Raw genomic sequence first — 23,173 nt, 5'->3', positions numbered from 1 at the left:
GCTATAAGGTTGCATGTTTAAGTGTCCAAATATGCCATGTGATATGCCATTGAACGTATGGAAGTGTATGATTATTTAAGGGTGACTAATGGCTTGGAGAGTAGCCTCCAAATCGTCCAAACGGGTAGACACACGAGTATGTGTTTAGACCGTGTGTGGCACACGGTCAGCCCCATAGACATGTGGTTTAGCCGTGTGTCCCTTGCACCTTGAATTTTAGGTTAACATGCATGGTAGTAAACACATAGGTAGAGACACGACTGTGTGTCTCAATCGTATGGAGGATACGGCCTCTAGCCAAGAGCATGTGCTTAGCTGTGTGCCTCAAATTTGTATGATGATGTCATAAATAGAATGCTTGCTAAAATCACACGGGCTACCACACGGGCATGTCCCAGGCCGTGTGAGGAACACAAGCCAAGGAATCGGGCGTGTGCTCAGCCGTGTGAAAACCCTTGTAGGTTCAAACTGGAAAATAAATCCAATAATTCCACACGGGTGTGGGACCTGGGCTTGTCCCCAATCACATGGGCATGTACATTGTCTCCACACGGGCGTGTGACACTTTAACCTTGACATTTTCTTAGAATTTTTGTGAATTCTCAGTTTAGTCCTGGACCACTAATGATGTATGTTTTAGGTCTCGTAGGCTTATAATAGGGACAAATTGGCTTTAATTGATTGGTTTTAGTTTGAATGAAATTTTGTGGCCTAGTTCTGTATGTTTGGTTCTGCTTAAGTTCGGTAATCCCTCGTACCCTGTTCCGACATCGAATACTGGTGAGGGGTGTTACATTTATTGGTATTAGAGCTACGGTTTAGTCAATTCTTGGATTACCTAGCATGTGTCTGTGTCTAGCTGAACATGCCATGCGTAAATTGTGATAGTGTGATGACTCCTGACGATATTAAACTGTGTTTTTCATATAGTAATGGATCCCGACCGAGCTATAGCAGATGACGTAGAAAGCAATGCACCAGCCCTCGCTCAAAGGACGGTGCCTGAAGAAAGTAGACCCGTAACCGTGAGCCAATGGGGGAGGCTAGAGAGGCCTTTTTTTCCAAATGATGAATGATTGGTATGCTGAGTTTATCCGTGCGAACCCAGCCACTCAGACACAACCTGCTCCACCCCATCTTAACCCTCATCCTGTACCCGTAATGCCCCAAGGTATAGATTTTATGAGATTTTCTAAAACTCTTGTGGATAATATTTAGAAACAAGGAGCAGAGGAGTTTAGAGCTAACACTGAGGATGATGCTGAGAGAGCTAAGTTTTGGCTCAAGAATTCTATTCAGGTGTTCGATGAACTGTCTTGTACACCTGAAGAGTGTTTGAAGTGCGCTATTTCGTTGTTGAGGAATGATGCCTACCATTGGTGGAAGACTTTGATTTCGATTGTGCCTAAGGAGGCAGTTAATTGGGACTTCTTTCTTGAGGAATTCCGGAAGAAGTATATTAGCGAGAGATTTATTGACCAAAAACATAAGGAATTTCTTGAACTTAAGGAGGGTCGCATGTCGATTATCGAATATGAGCGAGAGTTCATCCGGCTTAGTAAGTATGCCCGATAGTGTGTGCCCACTGAGGCTAAGATGTGCAGGAGGTTTGACGGCGGACTTAATAAGGATATCAGGGTGTTAGTGGGCATCCTTGAACTAAAGGAATTTGTTGTGCTCGTTGAATGGGCATGTAAGGCTAAAGAATTGACAAGAGAGAAGAAGAAAGTCGAGTCGGAAGCTAGAGATATGCGAAAGAGAATGATGAGCAGATCGACCCCAACTCAATCTAAGAAATCTAAAGATGTGTATTCTCGTTCTTAAGCATCGATAGGACGCTCCCACAAAAATTGTAAGAACCAAAGTTCGGGTTTCCAGACTCAAGCTACATCTGTAGCTAGCGTAACAGACGCTAAACCTCGTCGACCCGAGTGTGAATACTACGGAAGACATCATCTGGGCTCATGTAGGAGGAATGATGGGATGTGTTATAGATGTGGTTCTCAAGACCACTTTATTAAGTATTGTCCCGATACAGACGAGAGATTTCATAATGCAAGAGAGAGTGGTTCAGCTTCAAAGGGGAGACCCCCGAAAAGTGCTGGTACTGGAGCTGGCAGCAAAAATACTACACGAGAGACTGTAGTACGATTTGAGGCTAGAGCTCTGGTTAGAGCCTATGGCAGACGAGGACGTGAAGAAGCATAATCGCCTGACGTGATCACTGGTACATTTTCTCTTTGTAACTGTTGTTATTTCTTTGATAGATCCAGGATATACATATTTGTATGCATGCATGAAATTGGCATCTAGCTTGAATTTACCCGTCGAGTCTGTAGAATTTGTCATTAGAGTGTCAAACCCATTACGCAAACATGTCTTAGTCGATAAAGTATGCAAGAAATGCCCTTGGATGATTAGAGGTCTTTGTTTTTCAGCCGACTTGATGTTGTTTCCGTTTGATGAATTCGATGTTATTTTGGGTATGGATTGGTTGACACTTCATGGTGCTATAGAAGATTGTAAATGGAAAGTTATGGGATTGAGAAGTCCTTTGAGTTGAATCAGATGAACTTAGTGGCTTGCCAATCATAATTTCTTTAATCACAGGTCAAAAATGTATGAGAAAGGGATATGAAGCATATCTGGCTTACATGTTGAATACAAAGGAATCTTAGTTGAAAGTCGAATTAGTGCCTGTTGTATGTGAGTTTACGGACTTGTTCCCAGAAGAACTGCTAGGTTTACCCCCGGTTAGGGAAGTTGAATTTCGTATTGAGTTAATGTCAGGGACTGCACCTACCTCTATCACTCCGTATAGGATGGCTCCAATGGAGTTAAGGGAATTAAATTCACAGTTGCAACAATTGGTTGATAAAGGCTTTGCAACCTTGGGGTGCTCCCGTGTTATTTGTAAAGAAGAAAGATGGTTCCATGAGATTATGTATTGATTACCGGTAACTTAATAAGGTAACGGTTAAGAACAAATATCCATTTCCAAGAATTGATGATTTGTTTGATCAGCTAAAAGGAGCAACATGGTTTTCCAAGATAGACTTGAGGTCTGGTTATTACCAGCTGCGATTTAGGGAGACAGGCATACCTACGACTGCTTCTAGAACAAGGTATGGTCACTACAAATTCCTTGTTATGCCTTTTTTATTAACGAATGTTCCGGCTATGTTTATGGATTTGATGAATAGAATATTTCATTCATAGTTGGATAAGTTTGATGTTGTAACTCCCCGAACCCGAGACCGTTGCCGGTGTCGGACACGAGGGGTTAACAAGCCAAAACCACTTATGGCACCGACCAATTTGACATTCCCAGACAAGCTGGAAAACTGCATCGCTGTCGCCTTAAAAAGCATATCTCGAGTTTCACAACTCGGAAACTGATTACGTAAAATTTCCCTTAATTTAGACTCATATATCCATCCATGGATTTATTTCTAGAATTTTTGGTCAGGCCAATTGGTACAGTTTATTAGTTAAAGTCACCCATGTTACAGGGGTCGACTACACTGACCTTCGCGTGTTACAACTTGAATATCTCTCTGTACAGGGTTTCAATACTGATGCCGTTTGTTTCTAATGAAACTAGACTCAAAAAGGAATCTGTACATATAAGGAATGACTTCTAATTCATTCTGGATAATTTATGGTAAATTTTAAAAGTCGCGACAGGGGACCCAGAAACCGTTCTGGCCCTGTCTCACGAGAACTTTAATATCTCTCGGTATACTGTTCATATGATCGTTTCGTTACTTTCATATGAAAATAGACTCGTCAAGGTTCGATCACATAATTTATTCACTATTTAACACCATTTCTACAAATTTTGGTGATTTTTCACATCCACGTCACTGCAGCTGGTAGCATCTGTTTTAAGGTAGGCTTTACCTAATTTGTAGTCTCCATGGGCCAACTATAGTCTTGCCATACATGGGTCCACATATGATCATATTTAGCCATTCCAATGGCTGATCATGTGACCAACACTCCCATTCCAATCCATAATCACATCATGAAACCATATATAATTACAAACCACAAATGGTCTAATTCCATACTCCACTATTACGAACCATTTTCGCATGGCCGTACACATATACATCACAAGTACTTAAAACAACCGAGGGTAGTTCTATACATGCCATATCCAAAGTTCAACCAAAAGAGTACCAAAAGGGGTTTGATAGTGTGGATGACTTCACTTCAATGCCCCGAATCCGATCGTTAACGAGCAAAATCTAAAACAGAGAAACAAAGGAACGGAGTAAGCAATTTATGCTTAGTAAGTTTCGAGCCATAATTTACACACAACCAAAGCATAACATTCAAGTAGCTAAACAATAATTCATATGCACAATTTCTCAAAGACATGCTTACTTCACAATCCCAACTCTTATATTCATACACAAATATCGGCCTAGTTAATGCCGATAGCTCATTTATCATTAGAGCGAATATTCATACGCACTTACTCATAGTGTGCAAAGCACACACAAAACATACCTTATTGTTGGGAATTTCGCAAGTGCATTAACTGAAAATTTTCCAGCAGCTTATAAATTTCAAATCACATACCTTCGGAGTTTATCCGGATATAGCTACTCGTTCAAAACACCTTCGGGACATTTATGGTAACCAGCACAAATGCCTTCGGGACTTAACCCGGATATCACAACTCGCACAATTGCCTTCGGGCTTAGCCCGGATATCATAGCTCGCACAATTGCCTTCGGGCTTAGCCCGGATATCATAGCTCGCACAATTGCCTTCGGGCTTAGCCCGGATATCACAATTCGCACATTCATTCACATCTTTGTTTCAATTTCATAACAAACTTTTATGCACATTTTACTTAATCAAAAATATCATTTCGGCTCAATGGCCATATACAAGGGCACAATTTCGATTGCTTATTACTTCATTCAATCGAATCAAAATCTAAGTTTCGATACTCGAAAACTTACCTCGGATGTTGTCGAACGATTCCGATGGCTATTCGACTACTTTTTCCTTCCCTTTATCGGATTTGGTCCCCCTTTGCTCTTGAGCTTAATTTAACAAATAATTTGATTCAATCATTTGAGTATCGAAAAGAAGAACTCAAGGCACTTAGCCCACATATATTCACTAGACATTAAAGTCACATAAGTACGGAATTCATGAATCGACTTAACACACAAAGCCTTCAACATGCTTACTCACGGCCGAACAACACAACCTCTTAGGCACTCATTCATGGCCGATTATGCATGTTGATGTTGAGGCCAATTACATGTTTAACACCATACATGAATGGCACACATTTTACTAGCTAATGCTTTACATATTGTAGCTCAATACTTATAATATAGCATCAAGCACTCATATGGCCGATTATACTTAGTCATACTTGCACCAATCAACAATAAATTCCAAGATTTTCACATCATATGAGTACTAGGCGAATGTACTTGCAATTTCACAACCATTCTTCAACATTTTCTTCTTTAAACAAACATATTTATCACTTACTTCATAACCAAAACATCATGTGCAAACATATACACACATGTAGGTGCAAGGCCAATTCTCAAGGTGTTCACAACCATCCAAAACACAATTTTTAACTATCATGCAAGAAGCATAAACCATGCTCATGAGTATACCATGGCGAATACCTCACACCATGCTCCTTTTAATTTTGTTTTTTGGTCATGGTTAAACAAAGAATTCAATGTCCTACTCAAGAATACTAAAAGAAATTTCAAGAGTAGTCAATCCTTCATTACATGCATCATCAACAAGCTTCACATTTAGCATGCAATGGCTTTAACACAATATCAACCTTGGCCAAACACCATTTTCATGGCATAACAAGGATTTGAACCATGGCTAACATGCACATCAAGTTAGCAACCAAAACAAGCATGAATCTCATGACACAACCTCAAACATACCTTAATCTTGATGCAAGTATGACCAAATCTCCTTCTAGTTCTCTTCCAAACCAAGCATGAAGCAAAACTCCTATCTTCTCCCTTAGTATTTTCGCCAAGAAGGAAAGAACAAGGATGAACAATTTTTTCTTGTTTTTCTTTCACATACACGGCAATGGGGGGAAATGCCACACTCACACACATTTTTTTCTTCTCTTCCCACAACTTAATTATTAAATCATTTCCCTCATCATCCATTAACAAAACATGTTTCAACATGTTTTCTTTGCCCATAACCCTTGTCATGGCCGCCACTAAGCTTCCTTTTGGGGAAATTTGACATGCAAATCCTTATTTTTGCATGCATGATTAACTAGTCATCACACATTTCCCCATCATACTTTCAAAGTTTACTACTAGGTCCTTTCTAGTGAAATTCACCTTTATAACACTAAATCGAATCATCAAAATGCCACACACAAATTAACACATATCATAGGCATCAAAATAAATTTTAAATTATTTTTATGCCTCGATTTTGTGGTCCCGAAACCACATCCCGACTAGGGTCAATTTTGGGTGTCACAACTCTCCCCACTTAAGAAATTTTCGTCCCCGAAAATCTTCTTGGTAAATAGGTTTGGGTAACGCTCTTTCATAGAGCTCTTGGGTTCCCAAGTAGCTTCTTCCATCCCGTGTTTGAGCCATAACACTTTCACTAGCGGAACCCGCTTGTTTCGCAACTCTTTCACTTCACGTGATAGGATACGAACCGGTTCTTCCTCATAACTCATATCGGATTGAATTTCAACCTCTGATAGACTAATTACGTGCGACGGATTAGATCTATAGCGTCCAAGCATCGAAACATGAAAGACATCGTGAATCTTTTCAAGTTCAGGGGGCAAAAATCAAACGATATGCAACTGGACCGACTCGCTCGGATATCTCATATGGCCCAATGAACCTCGGGCTCAACTTGCCATTACGGCCGAATCTGAGTATCTTTTTCCAAGGCGAAACCTTGAGAAACACTTTATCTCCACACGATGCTCGATGTCTTTACGCTTCGATCCGCGTCGACTTGACGATCGGAGGCTATCTTGATTTTCACGGATCACTATCACTTTACATTCAGCATCTTTAATCAAGTCCACCCGAAAATTTTGCTTTCACCGAGCTCCGTCCAACACAATGGTGTACGGCATTTACGCCCGTACAAGGCCTCGTAAGGTGCCATCTTAATACTTGATTGAAAACTATTGTTGTAGCGAATTCAATCAAAGGCAAATACCGTTCCCATGAACCACCGAACTCGAGGATGCAACATCTTAACATATCCTCAAGTATCTGAATCATCCGCCGGATTGACTATCGGTTTGGGGTGAAAGGCGGTCTGAAATGCAACCGTACCAGAGCCTCTCGCAACTTCGTCCAAAATCGCGAGGTAAATCTCGGATCTCTATCCGACACGATGGAAATAGGCACCCGTGTAATCTCACAATCGAGAACGTACAATTCGGCTAGTTTGTCCATTGAAAAATCCGTGCGTCACGGGGACAAAGTGAGCCGACTTAGTCAATCTATCTACAACGACCCAAATCGCATCTTTCTTACTCACGACAATGGCGGTTCGGATACAAAGTCCATTGTGACTCGATCCCATTTCCACTCGGGTATCGTGATCGGTGAAGTAATCTGAAGGCACTTGATGTTTCGCTTTCACTTGTTGACATATTAAACACCTCGAAACGACGTCGGAGATGTCTCGTTTCATACCATGCCACCAAAACCGACGTTTCAAATCATTGTACATTTTCAGTACTCCGGGTGGATTGCCATTCGGCTACAATGGGCTTCTTTCGAATTATCGAAATATGTTCAATTCTTTGGAACACAGACGATTTCTCAACCTCAAACAATCGTCATCATCGATTTGAAACTCGATTCCTTGTTCGAACACACTCAGCCGTTTTGCAACCAGCTCATCGTCGACTTTACGAGCTTCACGAATTTGACGTATCAATAATGGTTTGGCTTTCAATTCAGCTACTAACACATCGTCGGATCGAACGGACAAGTGCACGTTCATCGCTCGTAAAGCTAATAATGATTTACGACTCAAGGCATCCGCAACCACATTCGCCTTTCCCGGTGATAGTCAAAGACCACTCATAATTCTTTAACACTCGAGCCAACGTCTTTATCGCAGATTTAAGTCTCTTTGAGTCATCAAATATTTGAGACTTTTATGATCCGAATACACATGGCACTTCTCACCAAATAAGTAATGTCGCCATATCTTTAAAGCGAATACGATGGCGACCAATTCGAGACCATGGGTCGATAATTTTTCTCATGTGGCTTTAATTGCCTCGGCGCATAGGCCACAACTCAACCTTCTTGCATCAATACGCAACCTAACCCAAGTAGGGAGGCGTCACTATAGATGACAAACTCTTTGCCGATTCGGGTTGCACTAGAATTGGGGCTTCATCAAATAAGTTTTCAGTTGATCGAAACTTTTCGACATTTCTCCGTCCATTCGAACTTAACATCCTTTTGGAGTAACCGTCATTGGTGTGGTATCGTTGAGAAACCTTTTACAAATCGTCGGTAATAACCTAAGCCCCAAAAAGCTCGAACCTCGAGAATATTTCTCGAGGCTTCCTATTAAGTATGGCTGAAATTTTGTTCGGTCGACTCGAATACCCGATCTGAGATACCACATGTCCCAAGAAGCTAACCTCTCTTAACCAGAACTCACACTTGCTGAACTTAGCATATAATTGCTTATCCCATAAGATTCGCAGCACTAACCTCAGGTGTTCAGCATGTTCGGCCTCATTTCTTGAATAGACCAAGATGTCATCAATGAACACGACTACGAACCAATCCAAACATGGTCTGAAGATCCGATTCATCAAATCCATAAATACTGCAGGGGCATTAGTAAGCCCAAACAGCATCACTAGGAACTCGTAGTGACCATATCTCGTTCTGAAGGCCGTTTTGGGTACGTCCGAAACTCGAATTCGCAACTGATAATAGCCCGATCTCAAATCTATTTTCGAGAACATTGAGGCTCCCTTCAGTTGATCGAACAAATCATCGATCTGTGATAACGGATATTTGTTCTTTATCGTCGCTTTATTAAGCTGACGATAGTCGATGCACAGCCTCATGGTTCCATCCTTCTTTTTCACAACAACACTGGTGCACTCCATGGTGAAAAACTCGGGCGAGCAAAACCTTTATCCACCAATTCTTGCAGCTGAGCTTTCAACTCCTTTAATTCCATTGGTGCCACACGATACGGAGCTATCGAAATTGGAATGGTACCAGGTACCAATTTGATGCCAAACTCTATTTCCCGAACAGGTGGTAAACCCGGAAATTCTTCAAGGAAAACATCCGGGTATTCACAAACCACTGGCACAGATTCGGGTTTCTTTTCTAACTCCTTGTCATCTAGAACATACGCAAGGTATGCTTCGCACCCCTTTCTTACGTATTTCTGGGCCAACATTGCTGATATTACAGCTGACAACCCCTTTAAGTCCGTAGACTCAACCCGAATTATCTCGTTATTTGCGCACCTCAGATCAATAGTCTTGCTTTTGCAATTTACAACCGCATCATGCATGGTCAACCAATCCAAACCAAGAATAACGTCGAATTAAATCGAGCGGCAAAAGCATCAAGTCCGCGAAAAACAAGAACCTCGAAATACTAGGGACTTTTCTTACACACTTTGATTTACGTTTTGTTCAGATAAACTCGGGCAATCCTTAATGAAATGATCGATGATCCGCACTTGTAACAGAGCGGTCACGGAATCTCACTCCCGAATGCCATTTGCCACAATGTCGACACTCCATTCGGTTTCGACGATCATTCCCAACACCGGAGACCGGTGCCTCAGATACCCACGAAGTCGATCACGATCTCGTCTAAAAGGCCCGGCGCCTCTAGATCGGCTCACATCTTCTCGAAATCTCTTCGATGCTGTTGAAGAGACTTTCCGAGGACCTTTTCAAAATTCTCCGGTTCCCACATCAACTTTTGATTCTCCTTTCTAAGCTCTTGACTTTACAAGCTCGCTCAACAAGTACTACGAACTCTCGTATTTCGAGAATGCCAACAAACATCCTTATATCATCATTCAGCCCATCCTCGAAGCGTTTACATAATAGCTTGGACGAAACACATTCCGAGCGTATCTCATCGAGTCTAACAAATTTTCGCTCGTAGTCGAATCGGACATAGAGCCTTGCTTAAGATCAAGAAATTCCTTTCGTTTTTGGTCGATGAATCTCGATGATATACTTCTTTGAACTCGGTTTGGAAAAACTCCCAAGTTACTTGCTCCCTAGGCATAACCGAAGTCAGAGTACTCCACCAATAGTAGGCGGAATCGCATAGCAAGGAGATAGTACACTTTAAGCACTCATCGGGTGTACAAGATAGCTCATCGAGCACCCGGATAGTGTTGTCCAACCAAAATTCAGCTTGCTCGGCATCGTCGCTATCCGTAGCTTTGAATTTAGTGGCCCCATGTTTACGAATTCTGTCGACTGGGGGCTTACTTGACCTTATTTGGTCAGTTACTGGAGGTATTGTAGGTGCGGGGGTTGCATTAGTCAGGAATGGAGGTTGTGGAACAGCCTTGTTAGTTCGAATGTATTGGTTAAACCAATCATCCATCACACTATAAAAGGCTTGCTTAGCCTCATCATTCGGATTGCTGGCAATAGGTTGAGAGTCCGCCGGCGCTGTCCCTTGCGCGGGAGCAGGCGCCACACTCTCCACATCATCAGCTATTGCTCGGTTGGGATCGGGATCCATTGCTATAAACAAACACAAACTCAAATTGTCAGAAATCACCACACTATCAATTTATCACTTAATGGCACGTATAGCTAGACCCCAAACATATCACGGTAGTCCTAGGATCGACTAAACCGTGGCTCTGATACCAATAAAAATGTAACACCCCGAACCCGAGACCGTTGCCGGTGTCGGACACGAGGGGTTAACAAGCCAAAACCACTTATGGCACCGACTAATTTGACATTCCCAGACAAGCTGGAAAACTGCATCGCTGTCGCCTTAAAAAGCATATCTTGAGTTTCAAAACTCGGAAACTGATTCCGTAAATTTTCCATGAATTTAGACTCATATATCCATCCATGGATTTATTTCTAGAATTTTTGGTCAGGCCAATTGGTACAGTTTATTAGTTAAAGTCACCCATGTTACAGGGGTCGACTACACTGACCTTCGCGTGTTACAACTTGAATATATCTCTGTACAGGGTTTCAATACTGATGCCGTTTGTTTCTAATGAAACTAGACTCAAAAAGGAATCTGCAAATATAAGGTATGACTTCTAATTCATTCTGGATAATTTATGGTAAATTTTCAAAATCGCGACAGGGGACCCAGAAACCGTTCTGGCCCTGTCTCACGAGAACTTTAATATCTCTCGGTATACTGTTCATATGATTGTTTCGTTACTTTCATATGAAAATAGACTCGTCAAGGTTCGATCACATAATTTATTCACTATTTAACACCATTCCTACAAATTTTGGTGATTTTTCACATCCACGTCACTGCAGCTGGTAGCATCTGTTTTAAGGTAGGCTTTACCTAATTTGTAGTCTCCATGGGCCAACTATAGTCTTGCCATACATGGGTCCACATATGATCATATTTAGCCATTCCAATGGCTGATCATGTGACCAACACTCCCATTCCAATCCATAATCACATCATGAAACCATATATAATTACAAACCACAAATGGTCTAATTCCATACTCCACTATTACGAACCAATTTCACATGGCCGTACACATATACATCACAAGTACTTAAAAACAACCGAGGGTAGTTCTATACATGCCATATCCAAAGTTCAACCAAAAGAGTACCAAAAGGGGGTTTGATAGTGTGGATGACTTCACTTCAATGATCCCGAATGCGATCGTTAACGAGCAAAATCTAAAACAGAGAAACAAAGGAACGGAGTAAGCAATTTATGCTTAGTAAGTTTCGAGCCATAATTTACACACAACCAAAGCATAACATTCAAGTAGCTAAACAATAATTCATATGCACAATTTCTCAAAGACATGCTTACTTCACAATCCCAACTCTTATATTCATACTCAAATATCGGCCTAGTTAATGCCGATAGCTCATTTATCATTAGAGCGAATATTCATACGCACTTACTCATAGTGTGCAAAGCACACACAAACATACCTTGTTGTTGGGAATTTCACAAGTGCATTAACTGAAAATTTTCCAGCAGCTTATAAATTTCAAATCACATACCTTGAGTTTATCCGGATATAGCTACTCGTTCAAAACACCTTCGGGACATAGCCCGGTTATGGTAACCCGCACAAATGCCTTCGGGACTTAACCCGGATATCACAACTCGCACAATTGCCTTGGCTTAGCCGATATCATAGCTCACACAATTGCCTTGGGCTTAGCCCGGATATCTGGTCGCACATTCATTCACATCTTTGTTTCAATTTCATAACAAACTTTTATGCACATTTTACTTAATCAAAATATCATTTCGGCTCAATGGCCATATACAAGGGCACAATTTCGATTGCTTATTACTTCATTCAATCGAATCAAAATCTAAGTTTCGATACTCGAAAACTTACCTCGGATGTTGTCGAACGATTCGATGGCTATTCGACTACTTTTTCCTTCCCTTTATCGGATTTGGTCCCCTTTGCTCTTGAGCTTAATTTAACAAATAATTTGATTCAATCATTTGAGTATCGAAAAGAAGAACTCAAGGCACTTAGCCCACATATATTCACTAGACATTAAAGTCACATAAGTACGAATTCATGAATCGACTTAACACACAAAGCCTTCAACATGCTTACTCACGGCGAACAACACAACCTCTTAGGCACTCATTCATGGCCGATTATGCATGTTGATGTTGAGGCCAATTACATGTTTAACACCACACATGAATGGCACACATTTTACTAGCTAATGCTTTACATATTGTAGCTCAATACTTATAATATAGCATCAAGCACTCATATGGCCGATTATACTTAGTCATACTTGCACCAATCAACAATAAATTCCAAGATTTTCACATCATATGAGTACTAGGCCGAATGTACTTGCAATTTCACAACCATTCTTCAACATTTTCTTCTTTAAACAAACATATTTATCACTTACTTCATAACCAAAACATCATGTGCAAACATATACACACATGTAGGTGCAAGGTCAATTCTCAAGGTGTTCACAACCATCCAAAACACAATTTTTAACTATCATGCAAGAAGCATAAACCATGCTCATGAGTATACCATGGCGAATACCTCACACCATGCTCCTTTTAATTTTGTTTTTTTGGTCATGGTTAAACAAAGAATTCAATGTCCTACTCAAGAATACTAAAAAGAAATTTCAAGAGTAGTCAATCCTTCATTACATGCATCATCAACAAGCTTCACATTTAGCATGCAATGGCTTTAACACAATATCAACCTTGGCCAAACACCATTTTCATGGCATAACAAGGATTTGAACCATGGCTAACATGCACATCAAGTTAGCAACCAAAACAAGCATGAATCTCATGACACAACCTCAAACATACCTTAATCTTGATGCAAGTATGATCAAATCTCCTTCTAGTTCTCTTCCAAACCAAGCATGAAGCAAAACTCCTATCTTCTCCCTTAGTATTTTCGGCCAAGAAGGAAAGAACAAGGATGAACAATTTTTTCTTGTTTTTCTTTCACATACACGGCAATGGGGGAAATGCCACACTCACACACATTTTTTTCTCTTCTCTTCCCACAACTTAATTATTAAATCATTTCCCTCATCATCCATTAACAAAACATGTTTCAACATGTTTTCTTTGCCCATAACCCTTGTCATGGCCGCCACTAAGCTTCCTTTTGGGAAATTTGACATGCAAATCCCTTATTTTTGCATGCATGATTAACTAGTCATCACACATTTCCCCATCATACTTTCAAAGTTTACTACTAGGTCCTTTCTAGTGAAATTCACCTTTATAACACTAAATCGAATCATCAAAATGCCACACACAAATTAACACATATCATAGGCATCAAAATAAATTTTAAATTATTTTATGCCTCGATTTTGTGGTCCCGAAACCACATCCCGACTAGGGTCAATTTTGGGCTGTCACAACTCTCCCCACTTAAGAAATTTTCGTCCCGAAAATCTTACCGTAAATAGGTTTGGGTAACGCTCTTTCATAGTGCTCTTGGGTTCCCAAGTAGCTTCTTCCATCCGTGTTTGAGCCATAACACTTTCACTAGCGGTACCGCTTGTTTCATAACTCTTTCACTTCACGTGATAGGATACGAACCGGTTCTTCCTCATAACTCATATCGGATTGAATTTCAACCTCTGATAGACTAATTACGTGCGACGGATCAGATCTATAGCGTCGAAGCATCGAAACATGAAAGACATCGTGAATCTTTTCAAGTTCAGGGGGCAAAAATCAAACGATATGCAACTGGACCGACTCGCTCGGATATCTCATATGGCCCAATGAACCTCGGGCTCAACTTGCCCTTACGGCCGAATCTGAGTATCTTTTTCCAAGGCGAAACCTTGAGAAACACTTTATCTCCCACCTGATGCTCGATGTCTTTACGCTTCAGATCCGTGTACGACTTCTGACGATCGGAGGCTATCTTCAGATTTTCACGGATCACTATCACTTTCTGTTCAGCATCTTTAATCAAGTCCACCCCGGGGTTGAGCTCATGACGAATAGGCAATATGTTCATGCTCGGGGTTGAGCTTGGTAAGCTTTAAATCTTTGTGATGATTGAAATTGTATGGTTGTGGTGGAAATGAGTTAGTGTGTGAAAATGCCTTAAATATCTTGTTGTGTGGAATATGAAATGTGGATGTATGACTTGGTATGAGATTGAACCGAAAGGTCCGAGGAATTATGGTATAGTTTTGATATGGATGAGTACCTAGCCTCGTTTATTGTTTCATGTTGTGGCAACTTTATAAATGGATGGTTGTTGAATGCTTATGACTTACTGAGTTATAAACTCACTCGGTGTTTTCTTGTCACCCATTTTAGGTCTCTTGGACTCGTATTGTTTGCGTGCTCGGAACCGTCGTTGAAGTCATCACACCGACTGGAAATCTTTTGGTATTGTCTTCGTAGTTGAACTAGGAGAACATTTGGCATGTATAGGCTATTTTGTTTTGTTGAATTGTGGGTTGTAAACTTTAAGCCATGTGAAAATGGCCTATGTGGTCGTTGAGTGGGATGCTAGAACCTATAGCCACGAGTCTTAGAAACTTTAATTTTGATAAGGTGGCCATAATTTGTGTCATGTATAATGGATGATTAGTAAGGCCAAGGAAAGATTCATGAAATTGGCATAGTCTACTGCAGTAACTGTTGCGGACAGCAGCAGTGATATGAGATTGAAAAATCACTAAAAATAGTAGAAGTATAATTAAATAGTGAATAAATTATGAAATTTAACCTTGATGAACCTATTTTCATATGGACAAAACGAAATGACCGTATGAGCAGTATACTGAGAGATATTAAAGTTCTCGTGAGACAGGGCCAGAACGGTTTCTGGATCCCTTGTCTCGACTTTGAAAATTTACCATAAATTATCCATAAGGAATTAGAAGTCGTTCCTTATATGTGCAGATTCCCCTTTTATTCTAGTTTCATTAGAAACAAACGGCATGAGCATTGAAGCTCTGTAAGAGAAGATATCCAGGTCGTAATGCGCGAAGGTCAGTGTAGTCGACCCCTGTAACATGGGCGACTTTAACTAATAAAATGTACCAATTGGCCCGACCAAAAATTCTAGAAATAAATCCATGGATAGATATATGAGTCTAAATTCAGGGAAAATTTACGTAATCAGTTTCTGAGTTTTGAAACTCGAGATATGATTTTTAAGGCGACAGTGATGCAGTTAGCTAGCCTGCCTGGAACAGCAATCAAATATTACAAAGAGAGTAATAAGGGAAGTAAGACCGGTAACACCACATGGTCAAATCCGGTGACGGTCACGGGTTTGGGGTGTTACAGGGCTAGATTCCTTTCCATATTTGAGATCAAGGATTACCTGTCTGGGCTAAATCCTTACTGCAACACATGCAGGATCTCAATTCACATGTAAAACATGGTTTATCCATCGAATTCCCTTTTTAACCCGAACCGAGACAGTTATCAACAAGTCATTACCAAAGATGCATTTCATGCATTTTCATACCATCAATAAATGCAAATATCATGCATTCATAAATCATACAATTATGTATATTAGGGGTTTACTTTAAATTATCAAAACTTACCTGGTATTCTTTTCGGGATTGTGTTTCGATTACTCCGAAACCTTACGTTTACCATGGTTGACCTCCGAAATTTGTTCCTCGGGGTCTATAATAGCAAAATTAACTCATTAATACCCCACATTATACATTTCAACTTTAATATCTACTCCCCGTCCAAATGACCGTTTTACCCCTAACCTTTGACATTTTTACAATTTAGTTCCTAGGCTCGTATAATGAAACACATGCAATTTCTATCTCACCCAAGCCTAGCCGAACATTTTTCTCCCTTATGGTAGCCCAAATTTTCCATTATTTTCTCACTTCTACCACACATTTACATCTTTTGCAAAATAGTCCCTATAAGGGTTTTTCATGAAAATCAACTAGGAAAACATGTTTAATACACATTCATCTTTCATATTCCTCCATAATCCATCAAAATACAAGAAACTCATGCATGGGTAAATTTTTAAACATGAACCCTAGCATGAAATATCGGTAGAAATGGAGAGATCAAGCTACCAGGATTTTAAAAATACAAAGAACATGAAAAACGGGGCTTGGGAGCACTTACTATTAAGCTTGAAAATTTGAAGAAACCCTAGATATGTTGTCCTCCAAATTTCGGCAGCTATGGGAAGAAGATGAGCATATTTTTGCTCCATTTTTCTCTTTTTATTTCATTAAAATGCCTAATGACCAAAATGCCCTTATGCCCTTTTTTTAAAATTTCATCCATGCAAGCCCATTTTTGTCCAAAAATTTAAAATTTGGGAAAACTTTTCTCCAAGACCTTCTAATTCATAATCTAAAGAAATTTCATACAAATTGCTTCTAGAAACCAAGTTTTACAATTTATTCAATTTAGTCCCTAATTTCCAATTGAATATCTTATACTTAGAATTTCTTCATGAAACTTTAACACATGCATATACTCATATTCTAGGCCTCATAATAAAAATAAAATAAATATTTTGATGTCAGATTTGTGGTCCTGAAACCACAATTCTGACTAGGCCCTATTTCGGGATGTTACATTTCTCCCCCCTTAGGGACTTTCGTCCTTGAAAGTCTTACCAGAAAACAGATTCGGATATTGGCTTCTCATGGTTTCTTTCGGCTCCCATGTAGCTTCTTCAACACCATGTCGATGCCATAAAACTTTTACAAGAGCCACATCTTTATTTCTCAACTTAATTATGATAAAAGTACTCTTAGATAGGGTCTATTCCTCCTCTAAATAAGAGCATGTCTTGAATCAGTATCCTGGGATATCAAAATAAGAATTAAGAACACATAATTAAGAACAAGTTAAATATTTATCATACGATTCAGAAAATAATAACAAGATTGGTCTTAGGTTTCATTCCCCTTAGGTATTTAAGGGATTTCGTTCATAACTAAATAAGAAAACATCTCAGAAGAATAAAGAATACAAAACATAAAGAAAACCCAAAACACCTGAAGGGAAATTGAGGAGAGATCTTCAGTTTTGATGATGAATCCGGCTTCCGAGATGGATCAATTGGATTCCTTGGAGTAATTCCTTACCCCCTCTTCTCCGTCTCCCTTTTTTCTCCTCTTTTAGGGTGTATTTATAGGCTTTGGAATGCCTAGAAGACCTCAAAAGTGGCCTTTTCCGAATTGGACTTAACTTGGGCTCGGCAGGGACACGCCCGTGTGCGATTACTTCAGGCCGTGTTCAAGCCTATTAGAATGGCACGGTCGTGTGCTATACCCGTGTGAGTCGTGCTCCAATTCTTCCATATTAACACGGCTGTGTGGTCTGCCCGTGTGAGGGGGTCCAGGCCGTGTTGATTTCGTACTTTGGCTCATTTTCTCTGTTTTTGGCCCGTTTCTCATTCCTTTCACTCTCCTATGCTCTCCTAAGTATAAAAAATGAAATTAAAGCATTAGAAGCATCGAATTCACCAACTCTAGTAGAAAATCATCCATAAAATGCATTAAACATGGGGCAAAAATATGTATAAATTACGGCTTATCATATGCCAATCTCATGCAGATATATGAATGTGTTGACCCCGGGTCAATTAAAGTAACAACACTTATATTAAAAAGAGAGAAGTTACACGTAATAACATCAAGAGCAGCGGCTTCCTCTCGGGTACGTATTGCGTACGTTCTTATCGGGGCTCGAACCTCTGCTTTTGCAATGTCTTTCGTCACGACTCGACTTCTACAGCACTCCAAGCGTATCTCGGAGGCCTACCTCGTGGAACGAGAGCATTCGACTTCAGAGCTAATTCCTAATCTTTTTCAGCTCGCTCCGGGCAGTCTCTAAGAAAATGATCAAGAGAACCACATCTGAAACATGCGCCGTTTTTCATTCGGCACTCTCTGAAATGAAATTTGTTGCAGCTCTTACACTTCGGTTTTTAATCATCTACACTACCCACACTAGTCACCATCAGGGAGGAAGACTTTTTACCTCGTCGCTTAGAGCTTCTTGATCTACCCAAATATCCCACTGGCGGAGTGGAGCATTCAAGCAAGCTCTTGGCTTTCTTCGTGGAGAACGAGAGTATTTTACTGCTAGACCTCTTGCTCGCAACTCGAGCCTCTCTCATAGCTTTTTTTCTCTCATTATTAAGTTCTTTGGCCTTCTTGGCTCGATCGGCCAATGCAGCAAACTCCCGTATTTCCAAGACCCCAATCAAAAACTTGATGTCCTCATTCAGACCTTCCTCGAAGCGTTTACACATTTTCAATTCAGTTTGGACCCATTCAGTTGCGTACTGACTTAGTCATACAAACTCTCTCTCTTATTATGCTACAGTCTTGTTACCTTGTTTGAGTTTTAGGAACTCCTTTCGCTTCGAGTCCAAAAACCGTTGGCTAATATATTTCTTCCTATCCTCTTATTGGAAGAAATCCCAATTAATATTTTCCTTCGGCACGACCGAGGATACGGTTTTCCACCAATTGTATGTAGTGTCCTTCAAAAGGGACACAGCACACTTCAAACACTCCTCAGCTGTGCATGACAAATCATCTAGCACCCGCGTAGTGTTCTCGAGCCAGAACTCAGCTCTTTCAGCGTCATCATCAACTTTCGCTTTGAATTCCTCAGCCCTCTACTTCCTAAGTTTATCTATCAAGGCTTTACCGATTCTCACTGGTGCCATACCTCGTGGCACATCCTCATCAGGTTGGGTAGGGGGCGGGGGAGGTCTCGGTATATTGGGGAAATTTCTTAGATAATCCCCAACCCATTCATCCATCATATCAAAGAAGGTAGCTCGGGCCTCTTCTCGGCCTTCTGACATCAGCCTTCCTAGATATAGCTCACTGTACGAAAGCTGGAGCATGGCTCTCGGCTCCCTCAGACTCATCTTGTGCTTGATTGGAAGACATTTACTAAATTCAAGACAATTTAAACAATTAGGAGACGTGACACTATCAACATTCAAATAATGGCATGTATAGCGAACTTTAACATCCTCTACGATAGTCCTAGAACTGACTAAATCGTAGCTCTGATACCAATAAATGTAACACCCCTAACCTGTTTCCAACACCGGACAGGGCTTGAGGCATTACCGGAACTCTACACTTTCAGTGTACTAACTTGGGTCACAAAATTTCATTTGAATTTAAAACCTTTCAATCATGAACATCTCGTCCCTTGTATAGGCCTTCGAGACCTATAACATATCGGAAGGCAATGCGGGACAAATTCAGACACGTTTGATAAACATTGGGCTTCTCGAAAGATTTTCTTTATCATGAAGTGACACACGCTCGTGTAGGTAGGCCGTATGGACTCACGCGCCCGTGTATCTTAGGGCACGCCCATGCCCTTCAACCGTTGGCAACACTGACTGATCAACACGGCCATGGAACACGCCCGTGTTGCCTACCTGTGGATGACACTATCATTTTAACACGGTCATGGCGCATGTCCGTGTGGCCTACCCGTGTACGACTTTGAGCTAAAATTTTGAGTACAGGGGACACACGGCCATAGCACACGCCCAAGGGAGAAAACCGTGTGTCACACACAGCTTAGACACACACCCGTGGGTCTAACCATGTGGACTATAATAGGCTATTTTCCAAGCCTTTAGTTACCCCTTTCTACTACTTGTGCCTAGTGGTTACCAAGTTTGAGAGAAAACATAAATTTACGCTTGTAAATAATCTTACTGAAAATAGTTGTATGGAAACCTCATATCATTGGTTTCATACATAAATGGTTATTTCCTCTTTAGTGTCATAGGTTTCCATGTTACATTAATCCATCCGAAAATGACTCATTCATGTGACTCATTGCCAATTGATAGCAACCCATCATTAGTAATTAAAACCATCCATAAAATCGTAGGTCATAGGCTACTTAAATTAAGCCAATTTTCATGGCCATATACAAAGAAATAAACATATTTTTACATGCCTTAACTTGGAAAATCAAATGACACAAATAATAAAATACTCAAAAATACTATACATGCCATTTAACAAAATAAACAGAGTCTTTATACCAAAGCTTGTTTAGTGGATAGCGTGTTGACTCTCCAATTGTCCTCCAATCCTTTCGATTCCTCAAGCTCTGTGAGATAGAGAAAAAGAGAGGGGTAAGCATTTACATGCTTAGTAAGCTCGAATAACCAGAAAGTAAACTTACCGAGTAATTAGCATACATCCATACTTAATTTATGAAATCGTCCATTATGAAAGGATTTCCTATCACATGCACTCAATCATTGAGTTAGTCACATAATCATGTATCATGTAATTTAACTAGTTGAGCTCATCATTCAATATTTCATTCACATATATATATATGTCCCATGTAAATCTTGTTGAGTTTCTAGAAAATCTCGATGGAATACCCATTATTCGTCAATTCTTACGAATGATCATTTCACATATACGCACTCCAGCGAACCTCACATCATATGGCGGGATTACCGGTCCAGGCTAAATCCTTTATAGCGACATTCACCCTTAATGAGTTCGGATCTGAATTACCAGTCCAGGCTAAATTCAGACCCAATTTAGATTACCTGTCCAGGCTAAATCCAATGCACATATATTCTTCGGGAGGCTCGATCATTCAAGGAACACCCGTCTAGGCTAGATTCCTTTCCATATTTGAGATCATGGATTACCCGTCTAGGCTAAATCCTTACTGCAACACATGCAGGATTTCAATTCACATGTAAAACATGGTTGATCCATTGAATTCCCTTTTTAACCCCAATCGAGACAATTATCAACAAGTCATTACCAAAGGTGCATTTTATGCATTTTCATACCATCAATAAATGCAAATATCATGCATTCATAAATCATGCAATTATGTATATTAGGGGTTTACTTTAAATTATCTGAACTTACCTGATATTCTTTTCGGGATTGTGTTTCGGTTATTTCGAAACCTGACGTTTACCACGATTGACCTCCGAAATTTGTTCCTCGGGGTCTATAATAGCAAAATTAACTCATTAATACCCCACATTATACATTTCAAGTTTAATATCTACTCCTGGCCTAAATGACCATTTTTCCCCTAACCTTTAACATTTTTACGATTTAGTCCCTAGGCTCGTATAATGAAACACATGCAATTTCTATCTCATCTAAGCCTAGCCAAACATATTTCTCCCTTATGGTAGTCCAAATTTTCCATTATTTTCTCATTTCTACCACACATTTACGTCTTTTACAAAATAGTCCCTATAAGGGTTTTTCATGAAAATCAACTAGGAAAAGATGTTTAATATACATTCATCTTTCATATTCCTCCATAATCCATCAAAATACAAGCAACTCATGCATGGGTAAATTTTTAAACATGAACCCTAGCATGAAATATGGGTAGAAATAGAGAGATCAAGCAACCGGGATTTCAAAAATACAAAGAACATGAAAAACGGGGCTTGGGAGCACTTACTATTGAGCTCGAAAAATTGAAGAAACCCTAGCTATGGTGTCCTCCAAATTTCGGCAGCTATAGGAAGAATATGAGCATATTTTTGCTCCATTTTTCTCTTTTTATTTCATTAAAATGCCTAATGACCAAAATGCCTTTATGCCTTTTCTTTAAAATTTCATCCAAGCAAGCCCATTTTTGTCCAAAAATTTAGAATTTGGGAAAATTGCTCTCCAAGACCTTCTAATTCATAATCTAATGCAATTTCATACAAATTGCTTCTAGAAACCCAGTTTTGTAATTTATTCAATTTAGTCCCTAATTTTCAATTGGACATCTTATACTTAGAATTTCTTCATGAAACTTTAACACATGCATATACTCATATTCTAGGCCAACCATAAAATAAATATTTTTATGTCAGATTTGTGGTCCCAAAACTACTATTCCGATTAGGCCCTATTTCGGGACGTTACATTATAGATCAAGAGAATTGAGATACGGGCCTTGATCGGGGAAAGAACAAGGTTTACGAGGTTTAGGCTTGATTTTCAATATTTTGTACCGAGGTAAGTACATATGAAAATAACTACATTAATTATTGTTATTAAATGATTTATTGATATTTGTATGCTTAATATGCCTATTTGGCTATGTTGATAATATAACATGTTTTGATGCTTTGCTATATGATTACGAGACATTGGCCATGTGAAAGAAACAATTATGTGAGTACATTCGATAAAGGTCTGGAAGTCTAAAATTCCGTTTGAACCTTAAGAATAGTTGAGGATACAAGTGACATGTCACTAGGATAGTCATGTGTGTTATGAGCTCATTTAATATGTGATACATGCGAGGGTCCGGGTGCTGGGTATACTGAGTTGTGTTTGGATACTCTCTTAGCTCTTTGAGTTGCCCCGTTGAAAGCGGCATGTGATTCTGTGATATGAGGCACTTTGGTGCAC

The 23,173-nt window shown here is 39.9% G+C and overlaps 1 protein-coding gene across 1 annotated transcript; it reads left to right on the top strand.

The window, feature by feature from the left end:
• The first annotated feature begins 932 nt into the window (after positions 1 to 932).
• On the top strand, positions 933 to 1,575 carry LOC108477911 (uncharacterized). Its single transcript, XM_017780380.1, has 2 exons — positions 933 to 1,025; positions 1,219 to 1,575. Exons 1-2 carry the CDS (start codon positions 933 to 935, stop codon positions 1,573 to 1,575), a joined length of 450 nt encoding a protein of 149 aa, XP_017635869.1.
• The last annotated feature ends 21,598 nt before the right edge of the window (positions 1,576 to 23,173 follow it).

This window comes from Gossypium arboreum, chromosome 12 (assembly GCF_025698485.1).
Source record: "Gossypium arboreum isolate Shixiya-1 chromosome 12, ASM2569848v2, whole genome shotgun sequence".
Taxonomy (NCBI): Eukaryota; Viridiplantae; Streptophyta; class Magnoliopsida; order Malvales; family Malvaceae; genus Gossypium; species Gossypium arboreum.
This window is presented reverse-complemented; position numbering and strand designations above follow the sequence as displayed.